The following is a 27,875-nucleotide window of genomic DNA, read 5'->3' as shown; positions in this document are numbered from 1 at the left end:
AAAGACTTAATTAAAAAATATTTTCTCTTGGATGCCTAAAGCAATAGAAATGGTTAAAGAAGTTTCACAGCTATGTTCACAGAACACACTGCCTCCAAGCTCAGAAGGCTGAATCATCACTAAAATACAGCCGTCTTAAAACATTGATGTGCCCCATGTTGTGCCTGCCTCCAGAAAACTGATCAGCTGAGTCCAAACACTGCTGGGTCCATGGGGAGTTCACCTCCCTACACACTGGGGGAAAAAGCTGCCACAGCAAAGCTGCAGGAAAGGAGGAAAATAATGAAAGTCTGCCAAAAAAGATGGAAAGCTAACACAAACTCTTAAAGAGAGATTAGTTCTGTGATTACCTCCTCCTCCTTCTCCCCTGAACCTCCTGAAATTCTATCCTTCAATAAAAGTCCAATAGAAGTTAATAGTCATGAATTATCTCTCCATATTGTTTAAGTCATTCCAGCAAGACTCTTCTCACAGGACTATTTCTTCATGCAGCACACAATCTCCAGAGGATCTGGGCACAGACTGCTGTTACTTTGTATCAGAGCCCCACAGGTTCCTGCATATGCTTCATTTCGTTCCAGAAAAAGTAGAAATTATAAATATTTCATAGAAAAATTGTTCTAAAATTGGTGTTAAAAGGATGGGTCTGGAACAACCTTACCTTTTCTTGGCCAGCCTTTGTTATTCTAGGGATGTCAAAAAACTGTCCCGTGTAGTACTGCACCCCACTGAAGAGAATGACAGCAATAGAATCCCCTTCCTTCTCAATTACAGCAAGAATATCTTCAGTCCTCAGGGTCTCCTCTCCCTCAAACAAAGTTAAAGCACACATTTTATATCAGCTCTGGCATAATAAAACTGTCATTTCTTACTTCATAATCTATATTTTACCATGAGCTGTGCTGCTTGCATAAGGAGACCAAAAGCAAATCTTTAGTATAGCAATGATATACAAAGGTAGTTCTATGAAGTGTATGAAGTAGCCTATAAGTAAGCCACCTCAAAAAAAAAAAAAAAAAAAAAAGAAATCATTAGCAAACGTATCTTGAAAGTGCCACTTAAACCCAAAAGTCTATTGACTTCATATTCTAGCATGCTTCATATTCCTTAATATTTCAGACAGTTTTAATTTACAGTAAAAAAAGTCTAGGAAAAATTAGCCTACATAATGATTTTTATGTGGCAGCTGAAATTTGTGACATCCACAAGACTTTAAAGTTTTCTATCAGTTTCACACTGTACTTTTCTGATAAACTTTGTATCCCACAGGAAGATATTATAAATATGCCATATTTTATTTTAAAAACAATAAGTCTCACGTCATCACAAGTATAAAAATCCCCAAACCTGGGGTCATTAAATATAGAGGAATTAAAAAAAAAAAAAAAAAAAAAAGGCACCTCATTCTTGATTTTTTTTAGGAAGATTACTGCCTTATCCTCCTCCTATCTTCCTAGCAAGGAATCATGTAAAACATAGCACCACCTAGGGATTAATTAAGCAGTGAAACTCTAGAATTAAATTAGACATGTTACTAAAAAGAGCTTGGACAAGACTGTTGAATTGAAAGTAGCTGTTATTATCTCAACAATTTTTGCAGATCTATCAAGCAGTCAGGAGTGGGCTCTTTACTCACAAGATGACTCAGATTTCAGAAGAAAAAGGTCACTATCAGTTTATAGCAAGGTGGCAAAGTTCTCAATACTAAAAAGCAAAGGAAGGCAGTCTTTCAAATTAATCTGAATAACTCATTACTCAAAGAAGACCTTTCCCTTAGCCTATGCTGATACAGACACAGTGTTGTTTGTGTTATGGCAATCTTTTACCTTTGAACATTAAAAGGACAAGAGCGATTCTCAATTAGCTACTATATTTTTCAGTTGTCTAAGGATGCAGTCAGTTTTTGCAAAGAGAAAAATAAGGTATAATTCTTTTTTTGTTCAAGGAAAATTAACTAGTTGAATCATACAATTATAAAATGTGTTCTAATACCAAAAAGTATACACAGAAAGAGACTACATGATTCATAAATTTTACCTAAATGTATTATTAGAAACAAATTAATACTTCTACAGGCTGATACTAGAATATTTGAGAATATATGACTACGCTCATATGAAACATGCTTCTGCCCTTTGTGACAGCAAGCCGAACTGACATATTTCTCACCAACCTCCCGTGGCTGCATCGTGAGCATACATTTCTCCACATCAAGTCCATGAAGTTGAAGTTGAGACTCAACAGCATACTGAAAGAGATTTCCATGCAAAGCATGTTAGAGCAAATACATGATAAAAGAACTAAAAAAAAAAATTACCAGACACCTCAGAACTTCAGAAAACAGATTCAGATGCCTTGCCTTTCACTAAAATTAACACTTGAAAGCCTAACCCAACTCCACTGAAAGCTTCATAGTTTTGGTCTGAAAAAGATCAGAATTCGATTCACATCATCAGACAACAAGGACAGAGTCAAAAACTAAACCCTACAGCATAAGTTCAGAATGAGGGTGGAAATATGGTGGAGGATGTGCTTTACCAGATGCCAGCAAGTAAAGCCTGAATGTGTAACAGCCAAGGAGAAGAATGAACTCCTCTCCAGGGGCCCTGAGTAGTTACTTGGCTTGGTAGCACATGCTACATCCCAGCCTGTCACATGCACTGCTCTCAATGCAAATGAGGTTTGGCCAGCACATACATGCTGTGCCATGTTATTCTTATGTCTTCAATTTGCTGCATAGCTAGGAAAAAATAAGAGCTCTAAATTCCCAAGCTATTTCGAAAATCCACTGATTTTATCAATAAATAATTGTTCTGGAGATCGCATTAAAATCAATGAATAATGGTATAAAATGGTTCAAAATTACATGACAGGAACTGAAGTGACAGCAGTTGCACAGGTTCCTACTGAGGTGCCATAGAAATTTAAGCAAATGGATTCCAAATGTAACAAATGTGCCTGGAACAAACATGGGATTGATATGAACGTTACTTAGAATGAAGGTAATTTGAGGTTTATACATCTGTGCCACCATCTTCATTACAAATAAACCTGTTAGTAGCTTGAGTCATTTTTCTCATACCTTAGAGATCAAATTTGTTATTAATTTCCATAGGTTTATGGTATTGATGATAAGATAGCAGAGGACCACAAAACCAAAGATTAATTTGCTCTAAATTGTGGTGCACAGGCTATTGTCTTCTATTTTATAGCAGAAAAATTTTGTTTGAACTAGTAATCTAGTGCTAAGACCAAACATTTCCATTTCTGTCTGGGGATATCTAAGTGTTAATATAGTGAGTTTGTATTGATTTGGCTTCATAAAATAAAACAGCAACAAGAATTAATAAAAAATTTACAACTTCAGTTGATTTAGGCCAGCAGTTTGTTCAATGTCTTTAAAAAGACTAATAAATCAATGTACCCATTCAGTCTCTTCCTCTTGTAACATATTTTATGTGAACAAAAGGAATAAAGCTACGATCTGTAAAATATGCTGAGCTCAAAAGCTCCTGACAGATTTTTTTATTGTAATGTTACTTGGACAAGATGAGCTAATAAATATTCAAATCAGGCCACTGATATTCTTTGGAAAAATATGATTAATAATACAAATATGGTGAAATATTAATTTCTTACATGGTCAGAGGGAAATGCTCTGTCTTCTAGAAGAATTTTATAGCGTCTTGCAGTAGGCTTAAAGAAAGATAGCTGTTAAAAATTAAAAAACAAAAAATAATGTTGAAATGTACCTAAGCAGAGATAAGAGAGATGCTCCCAGCATATAAATTAGTAAAGATTGGTTTACTTTCATGCAGACTACAGAAAATTCCCCAGAAGTTACACATATTTCTTTGCCCATTCATGAAAGGAGGAAAACGCCATAATACTGCATTTTACATATCCATAACAACAGACATAAAAATCCAGCAGTGAAAACTTGCACTTACAGGAATAGATGGCAACGCATTGACTGCATCCAGGGAAGCTGGGATTTCACCCAGCTCCATCCCACAGACATACCCACAGCTGAAGAGTAGAAAACAATGCAAAAGAAATGGATTTCCACTCCTCCCCTAAAGCATTAGTTATCAAAACATCCCATCCTCTGAAACAAGACTAACCAAAGGACTAAGCCTTCTGCAAAGACCTCATCTCAGCACCTTTAGGTGAATGGTTTTTCCATCTCAGTCCCTCACATGGAGGCAAGCTGAGATTGTCACCATGCTGAGAGGACTAGGAGAAGACTTACAAGCCCTCCTGTTCATGCTGGCAGTGGTTACACACAACTCAGCACAGGCTTTGTGCTCAAGCAGTCTGGCATGAATCTGGCTGCATTTCACTAATTTAAGGCAGAGTAGCCAGGTAAACTGGCTTGGTACTGCTTGGTACTTGTCCTGCTTCAGGGTTCTTAATTTAACAAAGGTCAGAGACATTACAAAGCAGCATATCCCAGCAATAAATATTTTTGTGTGAACCACACAAAATGAAGCTTTACGTCTTCACTAAGTTGAATCAAACCTTCGGAAATACTAGAGAATGAGACAGGCTGTCTGTAGCCACAGAGACGGTGCATAAGGAAGCTACATTTATGGTCACTATGTTATAAAAATCAAAACCACATTGTAGGCATATATAAACCAGCATAACTCAAAATGCTATCACATGTGTGTAACTGCATTTTAAGCTTGACTGATACTACAGCTTTGTCTTGCTCACACTTGAGCTATTGTTTTTTAAACTGAAATTTGGTATGAAAATCAAATTTGATGTTATTTGTAAAATTTCTTTAATATAATCTCCTTCCTGAGGATGACATGCAGCGCATTAAAGAACAACCCAGACTTGCCCTGCAGAGTCCTTGAAAATATTTTTCTGTCCAGCTTTTCTGCTTAATAGTAAGTGGAGACAGGTCTTGCACAAGACAAAACATCATTCAAGATACAACTCCCAAGGCTTAAGAAAAGTTAGGCTATCATCCAGTGCTGTCTTTGTGAGGTCCCCAGGAAACATTTTGCTTACGTGCGCAAGGAAAGGAAAAAAGAATACTTGCCAAAGAGACATGAAATATACATCTCAAAGACATACCATCAGGAGGTGCAAGTTAACAGTTAGCCCATTCATTAAGGCTACTTCCTGTCTTTTGGCCCCTGAAATGATAAAAAGGAAAAATAAAATGGTTGGGGGTTTTCTTTATAATTTCAGAGAAATCTAGTACAGTGTTGAGAAAGCAAAAGTATGTTTTCAGTCAATGTCTCTCTAAAGACTGGAAAGTAAACAAATGCTTAAGGTGTCATCACAGTAAAGTAAAAAAAATTTCTTGCATGACTCATTACACAACACAGCAGGAAAATATTTCTTTTTTCAGGTCAGCCACAGAAAACAAAAAACAATGACGTGTTTCCATTTCCCAGCAAACCACTGGAGGATTTATTATCATTAATACCTCAGACAAAAATCAGGTCAGAAGACTAGATAAAGCAAGACTTGCAGACTTATTTATTGTCATAAGTTTAGTTGTAAAAGCAAGTCAGAAAACTTATTGAGACAACCATCTATTGTAACTGGTTGTTGTAATGTCAAGCTAAATCTCATACCTGATTGAAAAAATAAAGCAAAATTTGTCTATTGAACATAACAGACCATTATTACTGTAGCAACCTAGCAAGAAGCCATATCCCCATACCTCTAAGGAAGCTAATAACAGATGCCTTTTGGCTACATCTAATCACAGGCAGAGCTAATGGAGTAACAACTGTTATTACAAAGTATTTAGTAACAAATTCTGAGACCCTTATCAGCCACTGGTGAAAGATTTTAGGTAGAACAAGGGACTGCATGTTAGGCAGGGCATCACTGACAAATGGAGAAAATCAATACCTCTTGCCTTCTCTTTTGCCTGGTATCTGTTGTTGAAAAGCAGTAATTCACACAAGTCAGTGCTCTGAGAATCTTTTTTAGCTGGAAAATGGGCTCATGCACCTTGCCCTACTTATTGCCCCAGGGGTAGAGTTCAAAGGTAGAAAGAGGTTGGAGACAAGAGGATGAAGACAAGTGTAAGCAGGTGGGGAGGGTAGCAGCCACCCTTGAGATCAATAAAGAGGAAAGGAAAACATGATGTTGGGGTAAAAAAGGCAAGGTGAGCCACAACAAAAGGAAAGGCAAATCCTGGGTTTCTCCTGTCCCTGCCTTTGGAGGGCACACAAGGTTCCAGCCAACGAGAGGGAAAGGCAGCAAAAGCACCAAGATCCTCCCATCGTATCGCAGAGCTTAGGTTCATGGAGTTACTACTTGCCAGCCTAGAAAAAGGTCATAATCATAGGCTGAACTCATTTCAAGCAAATATAGCCAAAGAACATGAAAATCTGTAATCAAGAAGAGTTTATTCATAAATCCTTCCCAAGCAGGCCTCAGCTTCTGCCATTACAGGAAAAACTGAGAATGATTCTGACTAAGGTATTCAAGGGCTTTTTTTTGTGTTGCTGAAATCTCCAAGTATTCGACAGAAAGATTTCTCAATAGCTGTTAGTGACTCCAGAAGACCTGTCCAGGGGATGAATCAGGAAGAAAAAGAATTGTCGTGAATAAGTTCCCTCCTTCAGATAGCAGGAACATCATCAGGTTTGTCAGAAGAAGTATAGTTAGAACTAGTTCTTCATAGGAAAAAATAAGTTCTTTTCCTCCTTTAAACTCCTCTCCTTTGCTTTCTTTTCTTCCCTGTGACAGCATTGCATCTGCAGGCTCCATGCTGCTCCAAGAGGTCACCATGTGGCTGTTCTATTGCAAATATAGAAGACAGACAGAGTGATTGCAACTCAAAACAGTACTATTTGCAATCTTAATATTTCTATGGAACTATTGAGGCTGAAAAACAGGATAGCATCAAGAAATGGCTCTTAGTTCTCCCTCTGTTCCTTCCATGAAATCTGTGGCTTTCACAGCAAATTCCGCACAAGCAATCCTCTGCCTGCTGTACTGTTTCGTATAAAACAAATGGTTAATCTGCAAATCACTTTTAGCTACATGCTAGCATCCCAAATTAAATATGACACTACATTTGTCATGTAAGTCTTGGTCTTCCATAAATTATATATTTATTAAAAGTTTTCCATTATTGAATTTCATGCCCACAAAACAGACCTCATCCGTGTCATTGGAAAACTGTTATCCTTTATAACCTGCACTGCATTTCAGAAAACAACCTTTCTATGATCCAATTAACCTATTACAATATTCAAAGACCCAGCACACAAGAGACAAAATTATGTTTGCTTTCTTTATTTCCTAACTGTATACAGTATCTCCAAGACAGGTTAAAACCTGTATGTTCTGCTTGATAAATCTCCTCTTTAATAAAAGGAAGCAGCATTTGCAAAGTACAACTTCAGAGACAATTATGATTGTGTTAGGCAGACACTGCCATCCTTCTCCTCTCTGGCTGCAGTGAGAGCCTGAACCTCACCAGAGTAAGTAAAAAGCATTTTGTCAAATGACTGTAAAAATGCTAAAGGCTCCAATTCTGAAAACATTTTGGTTATTGCAAATAAGCCGTATCACTCAAAGTCACTACAAATCTGCCTAGCATTCAGTCTTCCCTCAACAGAGACCTGCTCAAGCTCATTGTACAGCAGCAGCCATACCGTAATTTTGTTCCATCAGAAGGTGATCCTGCCAAGGTTGCAATGTTTTAATAAAAGTCTGGTAGGAGAAGCTGAGATTACCGTCACCGCATTATGCCACTCGGTGTGAGCACAGAAAACAGAGCTTTGGCCTCCACTGACCTTGACTCTGCATTTCACAATGTATTTACTACTGTAACTTTCATTGAACAATAAAATATGACTGCACTTAATAAGCAATGTGTTATAGCACTATAAGCCATTAAACAAACAAAGATTTTTTAGTCTTTAGTCCATTCCTGAATAAATCCCACCAAATAATTTTTACTTACTACTACAAGTACTTAAGAGTGAGAAATAACAATTTTTACTCCTTCAAAATAACATGCTAAATATTGAATAAAAAACAGAGTAAAATCCTCTTTATGTTCTTACATAAAAATCACTAAAAAAGGAAATTCAGAAGTCACTCAACTTATACATACTCAGTATTACACTTTGGGGGTAAACAGTACTTAATCATAAATACCACATTGGAAGAAAGCATTTTAATATAATATCTTTCCTGCATTTCTTCTCTTAACTTTTTCACTATTTCCTACAATTTTAAAATTCAGAATTTATTACAATGTATCCCTTATTTGGTAAATATTAATTCATTTGCATACTAAGAATCACTCATCTAACTCCTGAAAAAAAAAAAAAAAGAGAACATTATGTAAATAGAACCCTGCTGGCATGCAAATCTGAGGGCCAGATTTAAATCCAAACCACATTTTATGGTTCAATTAAACAAAGCCCCAAAACTCCTGGAGAATAAAATCCAAACCAATAATGGTTACACACCCTCTATTTTTCAGGAAAGCAACGAGACTAGGAAACATTTCCCAGTAAAAAATTTTAAAAGCAAGATTAGGTTAATGGTAGGGTGACCTCAGCCATAATTTTTATAAAAACTTTAAAATATTCATTTTAAATAAACAAAATTATAATAAGGTCAGTGCAGTCTGACCATTGTGATTAAAAAAAAGCACCAGTGTCAACAGAATTTGGAAAACAAAAAAAATGAGACTGACAAGCAATTTGTGGAAGTTTAAGCAAAGCTGTCATTTCCTTCTCCTTACACCCAGAATATGCCTATATGCCTTTTAGTTAAAGAAATATTATAATACACATTGAGCTGACAACCTCTACAAGACAGGCGGCTAAGGGAAAAAAGGTCCAGCCTGACCCTCTGCTTTCTGCAGTAACTCTTAACCTAAAGCTAAGGCTAAACCAACCCCAGCACCTGCAGGAGGTCAGTGTTTATCCTGCCCTGACATCCTGTGGGGAGTTCATGGGGGCCCACATTTTGCAAACAGAACAGAGGCAAACATTCATAGGTGTTGCAGAGAAGGATGATAACTCCGGTACTTCAAGCTGCCCTTCAGGTTATCTTGGCTTTCTCTCCTGGTTATGTAAAAAGCATGGATGGTCTTACCTTGTTACTTTACTAGTTTAGGTGCTTGAATGTATGTAGTGTTAGTGTGACTACTTTCCCATTCTATTAAGACATAAGAGAAATTCTCAGACCTCCATTTAATTAAATTCAAGGTTTCAATTTCAAAAGGCACCAGGCTAGTTGCATGACAAGTTACAGTTCCTAACCTGCCAACAGCCTATCAGTTATACCCTACCAGAGCAAGAACATCCATTTACCAGGAAAGACTGGTCAAACTAGAGAAATCCCTAAATCACCTGCATTGAGCATTTCAACACCTTCTATCCTTTTATATTCTCACATTTTTATGTTCTGTGTTAATGGATGAAAGTACTGAGCATGCCCTTGAGTGTAATGAAAGTGAGAAAAGTGTCCTGGTTTTGGCTGGGATAGAGGTAATTTTCTTCCTAGTAGCTGGTACAGTCTGTGTTTGGATTTAGCATGAGGATAATGTTGATAACACACTGATGTTTTAGTTGCTGCTGAGTAGATCTTACCCTAATCAAGGACTTTTCAGTGTCCCATACTGTGACAGTGAGGAGGGGCACAAGAAGCCTGGAGGAAGCTCAGCCAGGACACCTGACTCAAACTAGCCAAAGGGGTATTCCATACCACAGTATGTCACACTCAGTATAGAAAGTGAGGGGAGTTGGCCAGGAGCTGCTGATTGCTGCTCAGAGATGGGCTAAGCATCGGCCAGCGACTGGTGAGCAATTATTTTGTGCACCACCTGTCTAGTGATGCCTGGTGTAGCCACGCTCATATTTGTGATATCTTAGTGCTGACATTATGGGTAGACCAGCTATAACAATATTTTCTTATATTTATTCTGCTCCAACAATAATGTCCCATATTTTAGCTTTTGGAAATTTCATGAAGAAGTCAGGAACTGACTTTATTTATAAATATATAAAGTTGTCAGGAAACATTCCTTAACGTCTCTGTTTCCAGTTGTACAGATCCCATTTGCTTCTCTTGAAGGAGAAAAACCATAACTTTGTCATTAAACACTTGACTATAGTTGGAAGAGAAATTATGAGACAATATCCCATGTATAGTAGGTGAAATTAACAGTAACATTTTTCCTTAGTGATGGCACAAATGAACACATGATAATTCAGTTCTGACAGTCAGTATAGACAGTTGCCTTCAACAGCTAAATTGAAATACTGGCCAAATCTCACTAAAATCTACTAACCTAGCCTTGACAAGAGCTCTAAGTGTTGGAGAGAAAGAGAGTCTGAGAGACACCCTGCCAAGATCATTTCTCTTCCCCATTCTGTCAGCAACAGCTCTGAAGGATATTACAGTGAAAGATTATTTCAGGAAGTACACACAGGTTAGAGTAAGAGGTGATGGAGGAAATTTGCATTCAGACTCACACAACTGCTTCTATGACTGGTGAATTCAACAGAAGTCTCCAGGGCTCCTCCTCAGTTTCTAGAATAACCAGAAGCATTTACTGACAAGGTCCTGCAGCACTGCAGACTCCTCAAGGGGTACAAGCAGGGTAATGAGAACTTACAAATAGTAGGTCCTGCCTCAATTATCTGCTTCATTGACATAAGCAGATCTCATATGAGGCTGCAATTAGTGGTGGGGAAAGGAGGAAAAGCAGAGATTGTCTAGATATAAATAATTTTTTAAAGGTGAAAGTTCATTGGTTTACTTTTAGGAGAGCAACTGAGAATCTATAGTGTCAAGTGCCCTTGAAGAGGGCTTCATGTGTAGACAAAGTGGTTTATGATGCTCCAAAAACCCCTTTGCTGCATTTAGTTTCATGATATGCATATGCTCGTATATTATCACAAACATTCATCTCTTAAATTGCTTGCAGTCTTAAAGTAAAGTGTTACTCCATGCACAACGCACTCAGGAAAACTATTTTAAAACAATGGACTGCAAGGAACTAATTTCTGATTACAGAGTTTCAGAACATTCCATCTGAAAAGAACTCAAATTGGTTTCCTTTTCCAGAGAAAGATTTTCTCCAGCAGTTCACACCTACCAACCAGTTCAGCCATCAGGTCCAGGATGCACTCATCTGCCAAAGCCCACGGGCGCTGACCATTGAAATGGCCATGAACACCTCTGAAAAGGAAGAGGCAAATGATGAAAACATGCTCTGGATCAGTTCTAAGAAATGTACCTGATTTGGAGATCCTACATTTGTAGGAGGGAGCAGGAGGAGAATACCTAAGCTGAGCACAGCACTTTTATCATGCCATTAAAGCTCACAGGAAATGTAATTAATTTGTTGGTTTCTGACAGGTTTTCAGTTGCTTGAAAACTATTTTTGCCAAAAAAATTCCTCTAGAAATCCCCTAAAATTAAAGATGATAACTTTTTCCCAAGTCCCCTTGAAGCTGCTGTGTGCATACAAGAGGACTTCAAGAACAGGCATACCAGGAGAGGACATGGTGGTGCTCAGTGCAGGATGGCACCCTGCTAACCCCAGCTCATATAAACCACACAGAGCAAAGATGACCCTGCAGTTACTCCACCTGCATTTCTACCTGAACATTGTATCATGCAGAGGATGGTAGGCTGGAATACTGCCTTACTCCAGAAGGAAGCATTTCTTGTCAGAAACAATTTCTGTCCTCCTGAATCTCCTGCCTGAACTCACCCTTCTGAATAAACCAGCAGGTACCTAATGTATATGCAGGGAAGTACCTGCCCAAAAAGAGCTGCTTGCTAATTCTTGCTGCTTATCTTCTCCCTACCAAATTGTTCTAGATCTAAGCATCCATAAAGCTTTTGAGTTTGACAGAGACTTTAAAAACTTATTTCTGCAAACTGTTCCTGTCTATAGTGAATCACACAGTCACCTTAAACCTGAATACATCACTACTCCAAAGGGAGATATGTACATGTGGTTCTGGATTAAGTGCTCTGAACTAATTTTTGCTTCAAATGTGACAGAGAAGTAAACTTCTAAGATAGCCATCATGCATATATAAATCAAAAGTTGTAAAGATTCTTGAACATGCAGGATGTAGCATACAGATTTAAATGCAAATGAAGGCAGATTGAGAAAACTAGTAACACTGCTAATCCAGGGGAACTTTGCTCTGGGCTTCCATCTCACACTGGATGATTTTCATATTTGCTGAGCACCACAGGTTACTAGTGGAGTCAGAAATACCAGGCTGCATGTGGGTTGAGTCAAATCAAATATGAAGCAGTTTCAAAAGAGGGTCAAAACCAGTAGAAAACTGGGTAGAGAGCAAATAAAAAGCTCTAAGAGCTGTGATGAGGGGGCAAAAAAAAAAAAAAAAAAGCCAAACAAAACCCCCTCCTTCTGCCTCCCAAAAAAAAAGGAAAAAAAAAAAAAGAAAACCAAACAAATAATAAACTTTTTAAAGAAGAGCAGGCCCACAATATTCACTCAAAATCATAAGAGGACATCTGGCAGATTAAGACATGAGAAAGGAGGGTGTATGAGACACTACCAGCTAGTCCCTCATGTTTAAAATACTGGTTTTCCCTATCCACCTTGTACTTTCCTGTCCTGGGTTCAGCAGTAGCAGTCAGTTTTTCTCCTTCTTAGTAGCTGTTGCAGAACTGTGTTTTTGATTTTCAGCCTGGGAACAAAGCTGATAACACCGATGTTTAGACTGACCAAGGACTTTGTGAGCTTCATGCTCTGCCAGGGAGGAGGAGAAGCCGGGAGGAAGCAGGGACAGGACACCTGACCCAAACTAGCCAAAGAGGTATTCCATACCACAGCACATCATGCCCAGGATGTAACTGAGAGTGCCCGGAAGGGCTAGATACTGCAGGGTGGGGGTGAGGTACCGATTGGTGAGCGGTTGTATTCTCTTCCTTGTTATTTCCTTTATCATTATTACTATTAGTGGTAGCAGTAGTGATTTGTGTTATACCTTAGTTATTAAACTGTTCTTATCTCAACCCGTGGGAGTTGCATTCTTTTGATTCTCCTCCCCGTCCCTCCAGGAGCAGAGGGAAGAAAGGTGTGTGGGGGGGAAGTAGACTGCGTGGTTCTAATTTACAGCCGGGGCTTAAACCACGACAGTTCTTTTTGACGCCCAACGTGGGGCACGAAGGGTTGAGATAATGACAGATCTGACCAAGGCACAATGCTGATTTATGGGCTCTCAAAGTTGTTCTTTTTGATATCACAGTTTCTGTATGTCGTTGCTTACTTAGAGCCAGTATTTGCTGTGTTAGTGTTTATCAAGTGTGGGCCTTGGGCTAAGGTTCTTGTTTCACTGTACTTTACAGTAATGGCTTGCGATACGGGGGGGGCTCCGGCAGCAGGGCGGGATGGACGTGGCCGTGGACTTGTACCTGGCCGTCCCGCTGCTCTTCCCCGTCCTGGCCCTCGTCCTCGCCTCCGTCTTTGTGAGGCTGTGGGGAGCTGAGGGGGAGCGGCCCCGAGAGCCGGTGGCGGCCGAAGCGACCCGGGAGAGCGGCCCCGGGGACCAAGCGGCGGCGGGAGCGGGGCCGGAGGCTGGCAGGGAGCGGCTGCCGGTGGAAGAAGTGGGGGCGGTCGAGGAGGGGAAGGAGGCAGCTGCCGAGCAGCGGGAGGAGGCGGCGGAGGAGCCGAGCCCCGCGGCCAAGCCCAGCCCCGCGGCGGCCGAGAGCATTCCCCAGCAGCAGCCCACCGAGCCCCGTGAGCCTGAGCCGCAGGAGGATGCAGGAGACCCCACAGCGCTTTCCAGCAAGGCAGAGGAGGAAGGTCTGGACTCAGAAAAAGGGAAGCTGGTGGTGAGAGAGCCTTCAAGCACAGCAGCTACACCAGCCACAGTGACAAGTACAGCAGCATCATTTGAGAGTTCTGAAGGTTTTGAATGGCTTTTGGGTACCCTTGGAACCTGCCTGCTGATTGTGATGGGGATCACCATGTTGGCACACACACAGAGTGTGTTTTACCCACAACCATTTTGTCTGATCCCGAGAGTTAAGCAGAGTCAGGTTTGGGTCTTGTCTGGGTTTAGACAATACAGGGGGACTGAGAGGATTTCCCCAAGGCTGGACAGTCATGAGTGTCACGGTGTGTGGGACAGTATGGGCGAGTATCTAATCCCCTGGGCCCCTCCAGTGCTTTGGAAGCATCGGAGATGGAAGGCAGCTGTGTGGAGTCCCCGACGACAAGTTGCAGAGACTGCTGCAGGGGAGGGTGAAATATTTTGAGCCTGATGGGCCCATGACACTTCAGGCCGTCAGGGCAGAGATGCAACATAGAGATGGACTCATGATCAAGGGGTGGACTTTGCAATGGGCCTCTCCTGCTCTGAAAGACTGTTACAAGAGATGGAGCCCACCATCATGGACCGAATGGACTCAGCAGCTTTATAGGGATTGGTCCGTGCACCAAGATAAGAGTGCACTGAGATGAAAGTGATGGTATATTGAAAATGTGGGATCTGAGCATGACGTGAATGGTATGGAATAAGGGGTGGATACTGTCCTGGGTTCAGCAGTAGCAGTCAGTTTTTCTCCTTCTTAGTAGCTGTTGCAGAACTGTGTTTTTGATTTTCAGCCTGGGAACAAAGCTGATAACACCGATGTTTAGACTGACCAAGGACTTTGTGAGCTTCATGCTCTGCCAGGGAGGAGGAGAAGCTGGGAGGAAGCAGGGACAGGACACCTGACCCAAACTAGCCAAAGAGGTATTCCATACCACAGCACGTCATGCCCAGGATGTAGAACTGAGAGTGCCCGGAAGGGCTAGATACTGCAGGGTGGGGGCGAGGTACCGGTTGGTGAGTGGTTGTATTCTCTTCCTTGTTATTTCCTTTATCATTATTACTATTAGTGGTAGCAGTAGTGATTTGTGTTATACCTTAGTTACTAAACTGTTCTTATCTCAACCCATGGGAGTTGCATTCTTTTGATTCTCCTCCCCGTCCCTCCAGGAGCAGAGGGAAGAAAGGTGTGTGGGGGGGAAGTAGACTGCGTGGTTCTAATTTACAGCCGGGGCTTAAACCACGACACCCTTCCCAGGTAGAATTTCATTCTGTCTCCCTCACAAATTACCTGAATATTTCACAGTGAGACCCTTTCTGATTGACTAGGGTCTAATTCACACCTCCTAGGGATATTTGCAAAAGAACCACAGTCCTAGTCCTAAAGAACAGAGGAACTGCTGCAAAAAGCACAATTTGTATTAACCTCTTCATACCTCTTATCCTTGCAAAATACTATTAGTTTAGGTCAGCAGTTGAAGAAGGGCACAGGTACAACTGAACAGCTCTTACAGATAACTTCCCTATGTTCAACAAGTCCAGCACCATACAGATGACAAGGAGGATGCCAAACCCTAATATGGATAAGGTCACGGTACACTAGCTGACTGTTTCTCCCCATTTTAGAATTGCTCTCTGATGAGACTTTGATAGCAGAAAGTGTGCAGTATGAAATAGCACTCATTAGAAGAACATTACATAGATAAGGAATAAAGGCAGTAGGTGGGTAGGAGAGAAAATGTGGTAAGGGACAGGATTAGTGCTAAAAGTTCCTCCCTTCTATATGACTATAATACAGCTGCATTCCCTAAAGACAGTCATACATATTTCACAAACAGCAAGACGTTTATTGCTAATTTCCCTTTTTATTCTTAACTGTAATATAGTGATCAAGGGACTTGGGAAAATACAGAGTGCTAAATTAAAAAAAAAAAAAAAAAAAAACACCAAACCACAAAGATTTTCTGTTGTTGCCAGCCCAAAGGGATCTGTATTTCTGAAAGAGGATACCAAACATAATAAGAAGGGAAAAAGAAGCCCTAACTACCTATGGGATTCTCTTTCATTAACTTTCTCTGATTTTATAGCCATTAGTGTCCTTCTAATGGGAATTTACTAATGAAAGCTCATTCCACCAGCACACAGAATTAACAAAATTTCAGAATGAATTTCCACGTTATTGTGAAAACAGATATGATATGCTGGCCAAGAGAATACCTTATTTTAAGAAGAAAACGTGCAAATATAAGTATATTGAAAGAAGGAAGAGCCAGCATTTATTGTTATTCATGTTATTGTTATTATTATTGTTATTATTATTATTACAACACAGCTTACAGCTTGCCTCCCTCTTGATGGCAAATACAGATGCCAAGAGACAAAAATTATTGCAGCTAAAATGGTAGTTAAAGGCATATTCTTGGACACTTTTTTTATTTTAATCACATGAAACTCTGTAGACTTTGCTGATGGCACAATACATCATATTACACTTAGGTTGTAAAATTCTATGCCTCAGAGAATTTATATCTCTGTATACTATGCCACCCCTCTCTCAGCTCTGGTAGGCAATGGGGGTAATAATCTTTAAGGACACAACTGCAGCACTTCTGGCACTCCCCTCAGACACGGACAGCCTAAGTCTCACTCTGTTTCCACTGCACCCAAGGCAGCAAGAGAGATTTAAATCAAGGTACCCAAATTAATGAATTCAAAATGTGGCCCATCAAATCATAAAACTTAAAACAAACAGAACTATTTCTTACACTACTGTGACAGTTTTTCATTGTCCAAATTAATTTTTAGTCAGTTATCTTTTTTTTTTTTTTTTCAGTTTGGCAAGGAACCACAATGCCACATTTTACTCGCTGTTGATTTAAAGCTCGCTAGGGGAGCTAGAAACACATTTTCTGATGTGATTCCAAAGTTTCAAAGGTGGTGAGAAAAGGGATTTAAGTTAATTGTCAGATTCAGAAATCTTCTGTGCTCATTCAAATTTTATTCAAGTGGAAATTTCATTCTTGTTTCTTTGCCAAAACTGATGCAAGGTATTTAATAAGCCAACACAGACTTTTTAAGTTTGACCATGGCTTCAAGCAAAGAAACAGACAAAAGAAAGGAAGACAATATCCAAAGAAAAAAGAACTTTTTGAAGCAGTAGATAGAAGTTAAACCTAAAAATCTCAGGGTATTAAACCAGGCATTTACAGCTCTGACATACAGCCTGATGAAAGGTACAATACAGAGATGACTTCTGCAGAACGGCAGAAGCAGGCTTGTCAAACAGAACATAATCAAGCCCCACCAAGCTGCACTCCTGTTTCCAGGGCTATTATATCTTTGCAGGATTAATTCAGCACATAGAACCAGAACTAAAGATACCTTTTGACACTGTGAAAACAGTCTTTGTTGCCTCAGATGTTATATTATAAAGCCTTCCAGACTTGAAGGTTTTGTCTACTGTATTCACATCAGAAGCATGTTGCCAGATTGCTTCAGTGCTTAAAAGCATATATATAAATATTTTGTTCTAGCCTCAATTTATTAATTCCCAGTTTATACTTACTGTGCCAGCATGCTATTTCACATAAGTGGCTCCTTTTCCTCCCACTAAGGTTTACCCCTTAATACATCGACAGAGATCATTTTTCCTTTCAGTTATTTTTGCTCAGCTGAACAACTCTAATCCTCAAGATTTCCACACAACAGGTTCTCCACTACACAATCACCCCAATAGCCCCCTCACAAGGACATAACAACTGGCTATGACAGACTCCCTTCTGCCTAATAGTCCACTTTCATGAGTTACTCAGATGTAAGACACATTGCCTACAGCAGCAAGTATGTTTGCATGCAATAATGATTCTATAAAATACATTAATTACTTAAAACAGTTCTGGTGGTGGAAAGGCAAAACAGGACAGTGCAAAGCACCTATAGGCCTTTCTCCAACCAAGCAAGTCGTTTGAACTTTGGTCTTTTAGATCTAAAAAAAAACCAAATAAAAAAAAGGATTAAGAATACCAAACCAGAAAATATATGTGGGTGTCCTGGGTTCAGCAGTAGCAGTCAGTTTTTCTCCTTCTTAGTAGCTGTTGCAGTGCTGTGTTTTTGACTTTCGGCCTGGGAAACAGAGCTGATAACACCGATGTTTAGACTGACCAAGGACTTTGTGAGTCTCATGCTCTGCCAGGGAGGAGGAGAAGCCGAGAGGAAGCAGGGACAGGACACCTGACCCAAACTAGCCAAAGAGGTATTCCATACCACAGCACGTCACGCCCAGGGATGTAACTGGGAGCTACCCGGAAGGGCACGTCCTCTTTTCTGTCGGGCTCTTTTCCGGCGAGCGGTATCGTATTCTCTTCCCTTGTTATTTCTCTTACCATTATTATTATTGGTGGCAGCAGTAGTGATTTGTGTTATACCTTAGTTACTGGACTGTTCTTATCTCAACCCGTGGGAGTTACATTCTTTCGATTCTCCTCCCCATCCCTCTGGGGGGGTGGGGGAGGAAGTAGACTGCGTGATTCTAATTTACAGCCGGGGCTTAAACCACGACAGTTCTTTTTTGGCGCCCAACGTGGGGCCCGAAGGGTTGAGATAACGACAGATCTGACCGGAGTGTGTCTAATCGTATTTGTGATAAGCATTCAGTGTTTTGGATTAATAGTCACTCGTCACCATGCTGATTTATTGGCTCTCAAAGTTGTTGTTTTTGATCACACAGTCTCAATATGCCGTAGCTTACTTAGAGCCTGTATTTGCTGTGTTAGTGTTTTTCAAGTGTGGGGCTTGGGCTAAGGTTATTGTCTCATTGTATTTTATCGTAATGACTTGTAATACTATAGAAAAATTGATCATGAAACTGATCTGGTTTATGTTCCCAGTGTGGTCACCACCTTTATACTTTGGGAAGTATATAATACAAGCTTAGCAACTATACATCTTTTCTCTCCTTCCTGGGCAGTCAACCTATGAAGGAGACATTCTTTTACCCTCCCAGTGCCCCTTCCAGACCGTTTACAGCATCGTTTGAGAGTTTTGAAGTTTTTGAATGGCCTTTTAATATTGTTGAGACCTGTTTGCTGATTGTGATGGGGATCACCATGTTGGCACGCATACAGAGTGTGTTTTGTCCACAACCATTACGTCTGATCTCAAGAGTTAAGCAGAGTCGGGTTTGGGCCTTGTCTGGGGTTAGACGACAATATAGGGGGACCGAGAGATTTTCCCCGAGGCTGGACAGCCATGAGTGGCAGGGTGTGTGGGATAGTATGGGCAAGTATCTAGGTCAGTGGGCCCCTCCAGTGTTTTGGAATTTCACCACCGAACAAGTGCAAAATCCAGAAGAATTAGTAAAACACTTAAATGAGGTGTGCTGTCATCCTGGTCATACCAGAGAGAGACAAATCATGTCAACGTGCTGGGGCTTGGCCTATGCTTACCAGGCCTTGTTCAACACTGTCCAGCATCTTCAAAAGAAAAATAATGTCCCTGGATCTGAGGGCGAAGCAACAGACAGCGCAGCTACTCCAGCTCCGAGCACAGCAGCTACGCCACCCCCAGCGACAAGTACAGCCACTACTCAAACTTCGACTGCAACAGACAGTGCAGCTACCCCAGCGACAAGTACAGCAGCTACACCACCCCCAGTGACAAGTACTGTCACTACTCAAAGCACAGTGATAATGACTGCAGCTAAACCAGAGGACCAATTCGTACCAATATTGATTGCCCCTGTACGCAAGAGAAAAAGCAAAAAAGAGGCAAGAAGGGTGAAGCAAGATGAAGAAACAATGTATTCACCACCCGGGCCACCATCTGATCAGGAGTCATCATCACATGACGAAGAAGAAGAAGAGGTGACTTCTCGACCTCGGACCTCAACCGAGCTACAGAATATGTGAAAAGATTTTACCCGTCAACCAGGGGAGCACATCATCACCTGGTTGCTCCGATGCTGGGACAATGGGGCCAATGGTCACGAACTAGGAGGTACAGAAGCCAAACAGCTGGGATCACTTGCTAGAGAAGGGGGAATTGACAAAGCAATTGCAAGAGAGAAAAAGTCTCTCAGTCTTTGGAGGCGGCTCTTGGCAGCTGTGAAAGAAAGGTTTCCATACAAGGACGATGTTATGAGTCGTTCGGCCAAGTGGGCTACTTTAGACAAAGGCATCCAGTCTCTGGGGGAATCAGCCATCGTAGAGATGATCTATCACATCAAACCGAATAACGGAGATATACCCATAGACCCAGATGAAGTCGAATGTACACGACCCATGTGGCGAAAACTTACACGTCATCATATGCCCATTCATTGGCAACAGTAACCTGGAATGACGTAATACCACTAACAGTGGATGAAATGATTCATAAACTGCGAGAGTTCGAAGACAATCTCACCCCTTCCATCATCTCAGCTGTGGAAAAACTGTCCCAGGATGTCAAACAATTGAGGGACGATCTATCTGATTTATCCAGCTCCTCATGTGTACCAACACACGTCTCAGCTGTTAACAAAAGATGTCCTATTGTTCCAGACAGAAGATATAGAAGGCAAACACCACGGGCCACCCTATGGTTTTACCTGCGGGATCATGGAGAAGACATGACGAAGTGGGATGAAAACCTACTTCAGCTTTGGAGGAACGGGTGCATGAATTGAAAATAGGAACAAGGGTCAAGACGAATCATCCCATGAGAGCTGCGGCTTCAGTCTCTGGTGAGCAGGTTCCAGATGGAGCGGAGGAGCTGATTTTACTCCAGCTCCTGTGATAACAAAGAATAATCCCTTTCAACATGACTTAGGTGTCCAACGTTGTGATGACTGTTAGAGGGGCCCTGCCTCCAGCCAGGTGGAGGTAGGGGACAATTGGATTTACTGGACTGTGTGGGTCAAATGGCCTGGCACATCAGTCGCACAGAAGTATAAAGCTCTAGGTGCACAGTGTACCCTGATGCCGTCAAGCTGTCAAGGGGTGGAACCCATCTATATCTCTGGAGTGACAGGAGGATCCCAAGAGTTGACTGTACTGGAGGCTGAGAAAAAGAACTGTCATGGTTTAAGCCCCGGCTTTAAATTAGAATCACGCAGTCTACTTCCCCTCCCACCCCCCCAGAGGGATGGGGAGGAGAATCGAAAGAATGTAACTCCCACGGGTTGAGATAAGAACAGTCCAGTAACTAAGGTATAACACAAATCACTACTGCTGCCACCAATAATAATAATGGTAAGAGAAATAACAAGGGAAGAGAATACGATACCGCTCGCCGGAAAAGAGCCCGACAGAAAAGAGGACGTGCCCTTCCGGGTAGCTCCCAGTTACATCCCTGGGCGTGACGTGCTGTGGTATGGAATACCTCTTTGGCTAGTTTGGGTCAGGTGTCCTGTCCCTGCTTCCTCTCGGCTTCTCCTCCTCCCTGGCAGAGCATGAGACTCACAAAGTCCTTGGTCAGTCTAAACATCGGTGTTATCAGCTCTGTTTCCCAGGCCGAAAGTCAAAAACACAGCACTGCAACAGCTACTAAGAAGGAGAAAAACTGACTGCTACTGCTGAACCCAGGACAGCGGGGAAGATGATGCAAGAGAAGAAAGCTATAGCCCACCATTTAAAGATAGGCCCAGGTAGAAGGGACAGTGACATTGTAAGAGGGAATACAAGAAATACATGAGGAGGCCTTTTTCTCTCCAGACCTTTCCCTAATTAATTGCCATCACTACACAGAGCTGAATCTACAAGCTTCCCTGCCCTTGACCACAGCTATTGTATATTCTTCTTTTTCACTCTTACCATTAATTAGAAGCAGTGAAAACCACTTAAATAGACTAGTAGCTATTTCGGATGAGTCCCAAGACACAAAAACCAGGAAATGCAATAGACCAATTTATAAGAAAGCCAGAATCTATATCACTGCTGACTTGAAGGATGTACCTAATTTGCATGCAATTTCTTAGACTTTCACTACTTATTTATCTAAACCACAGGCAGTAAATTCCACACTGCCAACACATGAGCCATTGAACATGCTTCTGCTGGTAACAGCTACTACCTTAGACTTAGATTTTGCTAAGCTGTTCTTGGTACCTGGAATAAAAGTACTCATTTCTACATCTCCAACCACCTGTTCCTTTGGAGTCCCCAGAACTCTATCTTGCTCAGTTCAAATTAAGCTTGACCTTACCTTGACTTTCTCAGTTGATTAGATGCACCTGCAACTAGCTGAATATTTGTTCCAGTTTTTCATTGATTTCAATTTGGGTTTGTCTTGTGTTTTGAGTCTCTTTGTTTGGTTAGGGGTTTTGTTTGTTTTTAAACTGTCTGATTTATTCTAGGTAAGTTGTTTGGGGCCAAGCTGTATTTTTTATCAAACAGCCCTTCTAGATTTGCTTCCTCTCTTCTGATGGCTTGAAGTCATGTTCAGCTGTACTTCCCCCTTAGATACAGCTACTGGAAGCACTTTTGATCTTCTGGAGAAATATGATGCCTACCCTTTTCTTTTGGGTTTTTTTAATCACTGAGAAAAAAAAAGTCCTTTCTTGTAGCAAAGACAAACATAAGAATGGAAGCAAACCAGTTAAAAGGTAGAGTGAAGGAGCTGAAATATGTTTGCACTCCAACTGCATCATTAACAGCTAAAAGTACTGACTTTCACCTTTTGAAAGAGCTCACCTGTTTTCTTCCTAAAGTAGGATAACCAGACAGGAATGTACAGGATTGCAATTTTTTCAAAAGACTGGACAAACTGCAGCACCATGCTGAATGAATAACCAGGAAAAACAATTGCTTCCCAAAGTTCATATTCATTCTCAACCTTCTCACTTATAAGAATACAAGTAACAAACAGGAAACAGTAAACCATTTTTATTAACACACAGAGCTCATATATTAACAAGTGAAAAAGCAGCTACAGAGCTTGCATATTTACATTGTTTAGCCCTCATCTAGACCATTTCTTCCTAGTTAGCAGAATTAGTTTTTCCCTCTTCTGCCTTCCCATATTTCCTCTGCTCTCTCACCACAAAACCACATCTGTTTCACACATATACTGTACCCTGTGAAAGTTTTTATCTCTCTTCCAGCTCACTCACTCCTCTGGATGTCATTTTCCTTTCCCATCTTCAGCTCCATGGTTTTTATTTATCTTTTTCACTACTCATCCCTGCACCAGGTGCTCAAGCAGGTACTGGGAACCTCAAAGCACAAACTCTCTATAGAAACCAAGTATAATAATAATTAAAAAAAAAAAAAGCTTTTTTAACTCCCTATATATTAAAAAGTTTCACATTTCCTATGATGACTCTGCCCCTTTCCTGCAATACTGAAAGTTGTCTCTCCTTTGTCCTCCTGTTTCTCTTACATCGTGTCTGTTTAGCAGAGCTTATTGCAAACCACTCAGTTCCTCTCTGAGATGTTACTGAGAAGACAAGGTTGCTTTCTAAATAAAATGAACTTGTCAGGCAGAGATATGGTTTAAGAGGAGCCAAAAACCTGCCAGCACTCATAGTAGCACCACCGGCACTAGGTGCTATTCCAATGGACTGCCCATTGCAAGGCCTCCAGGGTGAATCACATGCAGTTAAAAATACTAATTAGAAAATCATAGGTTCTGAAACTGAATCACATTCATTAGCAAGCAGCAGCAACCAAATGAGTTTGTATCTTTTGTGTATAAGCACATGTAGCAATTGGATGGGGATGGTTAAACTGTGCAGGTCCCCCAGATGAGCTAAAGCAGAGCATCTATGCACAGCACAGGTTATAGCAGCTGGAAGTTTCTCTTTGTCTGTTTTATGGCTCATACCTTTACGAGGAGACATAAATAGTGCTAGGGAAACACTAAACATGTTTTACTGCTGGACTGTAGTGGTTTTAACACACTATTCTTCTATTCAAACATTTCCAAGGCAGATCCCAAGATAAAATGAAGTGCTCATTTGAAGCATGGGTTGGTATCTCTCGTACCCCACGGTGTACTCACGTTTGAGCCCACTTGTCCAGTTCTTCATCCAAGTAAGTTTTAACTTTTCTTGGCTGGAGCCCAAGAGAATTCCCAGCAAAGTATATGCAGCTTTCCTCTCCATTCACCAGGCCCAGATCAGCTGTGGAGGGAAATCACAGAAATAACACACACAGGGGTGTGAGCATAGAAGGGACAGCATATGTCCACATGCACACGTGTGCCACCACCTAGAGCTCCGCCCACTCCACATGTGCCTGGGACTTCATGGTCTTCGCATGTGAATTGAAGTGCCACATCCTGACCTTCCTCCACAGAGACCACTCAGGTGACCTTGCAAAAGGACGGCTGGGCAATTTGCAAGAAATTATTCCCCTCATCCTTCTGCAGTTTTTGGCTGAGTCCATCTGTACCTATTCTGGACCTAACATGAGTTCAGGCAGCATCAAATCCCTAGGTTCCCAGGGGCTGCCTGGGAAGCAGCCTCTGGCACTGATTTTGTCAGGTCTGTAACAAATGGTGCATGAATAAGGAGCATTTTCCTGAACACTTTTCTTCCATCATCATTGCATTCCTACACTGAGTTGTGAAATTACTTGAATTTTACATTTAATAAAAGTTAAGATTAGGTAAATCTGTGTCTTTCATGTAAGTTCTCCCTGCATGATTAAATCACTATTTAGAAAAATGTAGTAATTGCACAGAAAATTTCAAGGCAATCTCAGAAGTTCTTGTCTTGTCAGCATATATTGTAGGCTGCACTTCATGTCATCATCATTACCTGAGGAGGAAGAGGAAATCTATGTTGACAAATCCTTTCAATGATAAGGAGAAAAGCAAGGTGGTAGAAATTTATAAATACTAGCTCTAGTGAGATTCTGAACAATCTAATTACCCCATGTCATCATCTATCAACACAAACATTGCCTTTTTCTATTATTTCTCATGTTAGAGATTCTTGGAGGGACAAGTGATGGTGACCTACTAGAAGTAGTAATTAATTTGCATTCATCTACACCTATACTTACAATACCCCAAAAGCTAACACTAATATTTTCTGTAAATATAACTGATATACCTCAGAAGAAAGAGCAAATTAATGTACATGTCAAGATATATGCTAGAAATTAATGATAAGGTTGCATTTCTGTCTGAAAATTTTATGGTAGGACTGCAGAAAAATAAAATGGATGCTTGGAAAAGATTTCTTACTATCTTTTGCATTAACAGTTGCCAACTTACCGAACTTCGCCAGAAAGACTTTTATCAGAAGTATAGACAACTTGGGTAATTTCTTAATTAAAGCTTTAGAAGCTTTTAAAAAGCATAAGTCAGAGAGCAATTTCAAACTAATCTGTTTTACAGATGCTATGTCTGTTTTTCATTTCTATTCTAATATGAATGAAAACAGAGAGGCATAAATATTATCCATGTCCCTTGATCGGTTCTATTAACAGTTCTTTTCCTATCAAAAAACACAATAATACTATCTCATTGGGAATAGACAGAAGGGCCTTTGCTCAAGTATTTGGAGCTTAATCTCACAAATACTCTTTTTGCTCCAATTAAGCATTAAAACAAGTAAGGAATTATAAAAAAGTTAGCTTTTCCTGCACCACAGTCCTCTCCACAGAGTCACTGTTGGAGATACAGTATTGCAGCTTTGGTAAAGTGTATTTTTTTGCTTATACGCCGGCTACATTGGATATACTTTTTTCACATATTATCAACTCTATATAGGGCTGTACTCTTTCTCATGAAATAACATTTAATTTCCTCTCTCTAACATCATTAAAAGACTCATTTTGAATCACTGCTGCTTCCTAAACTAGGCTTGTTTTTTGCAGCATTTTTGTCATTTCACAGCTTCTCCTGACCAGCACATTCTTGTGCTCCAACATTTCCCTGTGATATTCTTTACAGTAACTTATTTGTTGTATAAAGACTAGCACTTGTCTTTCCCCAAATTACTTTACCCTTACTTCTCACAGTATTGACCCTTTTTATTTAACTCTTATGACGACTTTCTAAATATTTTTATGTACACCATCTTACAGTTTTTTCCTATGGATATTCTTATCTGCTGCTTGTAAGGCTACATTTTAAAACCTTATTGTAATGTTTTATGTAAATATATAAAGAATATTTGATGGCTAATATCTGTAATGACATTTATCTTCAGAAGCATGCTATCTAGCTCCTGTGCTCAGATAAATGTCATAGGAGATCTGTCTCTATGGTATAGACACAATATAAATATATATATATATTTCCCCTCCTGCTGGTTTTCAGCAGGGTAGCTGTTCCTGATGACAGGCAAAGCACAGAAAAGAAAGACAGGGGAAAATGAGGAAAAAAAAACCTTATTTTGGGAACACAGGAATGGTAGGTTCTGTGTGCTCTTCAACTGGTACTACTTTGTAGACTGCTTACCTTCACTGAAACTTATATATCCATACCCTCAGGACTAACCATTACAGTAACTGTAGGGAAAAACAAACAAACAAGAAAACAAACAAACCCCTACAAAACATCAGCAGTCTTTGAATCTAAATATTATAGAAATTGAAAAACAATAATGGAGGTTGAAAGGAAATAATTAAAAACTGTCACAGGGGTATCACACAGCTTTTGCTCCACATGTATTTGACATGTGACCTGGAAGTAAACTCAGACAAGACTTGGGAAGCAGGAGAAGAGCTATGCTGGCTCCATAGATGGGTGCTCCCACCGGGTTTCCCTGCATGATTTTGGCCAGACACAGCAGCATCAGGTATAAAAAAACCCATGGAAATGTTCTGGTCTTTCGCTGGGCTGGGGGTGCTAAACCAAAGCAAATGCTTCCCTCCCATAATGCCAGCCATCCCATGCATGCCTCCTGCCTGCATAACACGCCCAGGCATGCCACAGGCTCCTTGAAACAACTGACAGACCAGGAATAAAGCAGAAAAAATTCAAGAATCACTTTGCATGGGTACATGGAATAAATGTGCAGTTATCTACTTGCAGGCAATCATGAGGAAAGTGGGAAAGATCTTCAAATAAAAGGGTTTATTATGAATTATTTGCTCAGATCAATTATTTGTTCTGAGGCACAGTCTTCTATTTGGCCTCAGGACAAAAATAATTTCTACTACCAGCAATAAGGTGTAAATGTTAATATATGTATCGTCTCTTTCATTAACTTAAATAATTATAACTAGATAGATAACACCAAACTATATTATATGAAGTAAGCAACTGCTCTGAACTATTATAAGCAACATTGCCATTTCAAACCATTAGATAGAAGTGCTTCTGCCTATAATTTTCAATCAGTCACTATATTGTTCAAAGCAGCTGACTGACAGCGTAAGCACCATATAAGTACCATATCCTCACATTTTATTCAGGAAGGAAATGAGAGCATAAAGCTTTTGGTGCTCAAATAAGTTGATGGATTGATTTAGCAACACCAGGGACATACTGTGCTCAGATATGACTGCAATTGCTCAATTATAAGTGACAATGATTTCCAAAGATTTGTGATAAACATATGCTAAAGATGTGAAACCCCACCCTTTCCCCCCACTTCCTTTTTAATTATAATTCTCACTTGGAGGCAGATCCTTGACTTTTGGGATACAGAAACATTCACGAAGATGCTTTAACTCATCTTCTTCATCTAAGTGAAAAGCAAGTTTCTTGTCTGCAGGACCGCATCCTAGCCGCAAGGCAGTTTGTTCTAAAATGGTTGCTGGTAACACAGGAGAAGATGAATCCATTTTCAGGTCATTCAATTTCACCTTAAAATGAAAAATGCCACAGTTTAGCTTTTGCAGTATGCATATTCACAAGTGACTGATAAACAGCCACTAAAGCCACATCATTCAAGACCAAAATTTACTTGATTTAAAGCTTTTAAAAAGTGAAATATTTGAACAGAATGGTAAAATTGATCAATTCAAGTATTACCAAAGCAACATATTGCCGCAACCCCTAAACGCCTTTTTTTTTTGTAGATACAATGTTCTTCCCCTTATAAGTTATATCAGCAGCTTCTAAGTCCTCCCACCAGACCGATAGCAGTTACAAGTGCTAAAATGCCATTCACGATTTTGAGAT

At 40.3% G+C, this 27,875-nt stretch overlaps 1 protein-coding gene across 1 annotated transcript in view; it reads right to left on the bottom strand.

The window, feature by feature from the left end:
- Positions 1–27,553, bottom strand: part of KYNU (kynureninase) — a gene marked incomplete at its 3' end in the record, with an annotated part of 58,207 nt that extends 30,654 nt beyond the window's left edge. Inside the window, exons 1-7 of the mRNA XM_080621500.1 lie at positions 27,367–27,553; positions 23,793–23,913; positions 11,108–11,190; positions 5,089–5,150; positions 3,640–3,711; positions 2,174–2,248; positions 662–808 (exon numbers count right to left, since the gene is read on the bottom strand). Coding sequence (XP_080477626.1) covers positions 662–808; positions 2,174–2,248; positions 3,640–3,711; positions 5,089–5,150; positions 11,108–11,190; positions 23,793–23,913; positions 27,367–27,535 — 729 coding nt within the window. The 5' untranslated portion in view covers positions 27,536–27,553. The remainder of the gene's footprint in view (positions 1–661; positions 809–2,173; positions 2,249–3,639; positions 3,712–5,088; positions 5,151–11,107; positions 11,191–23,792; positions 23,914–27,366) is intronic.
- Between the last annotated feature and the right edge of the window lie 322 nt (positions 27,554–27,875).

The sequence above is a fragment of the Psittacula echo genome, assembly GCF_963264785.1.
Source record: "Psittacula echo genome assembly, chromosome: 6".
Taxonomy (NCBI): domain Eukaryota; kingdom Metazoa; phylum Chordata; class Aves; order Psittaciformes; family Psittacidae; genus Psittacula; species Psittacula echo.
This window is presented reverse-complemented; position numbering and strand designations above follow the sequence as displayed.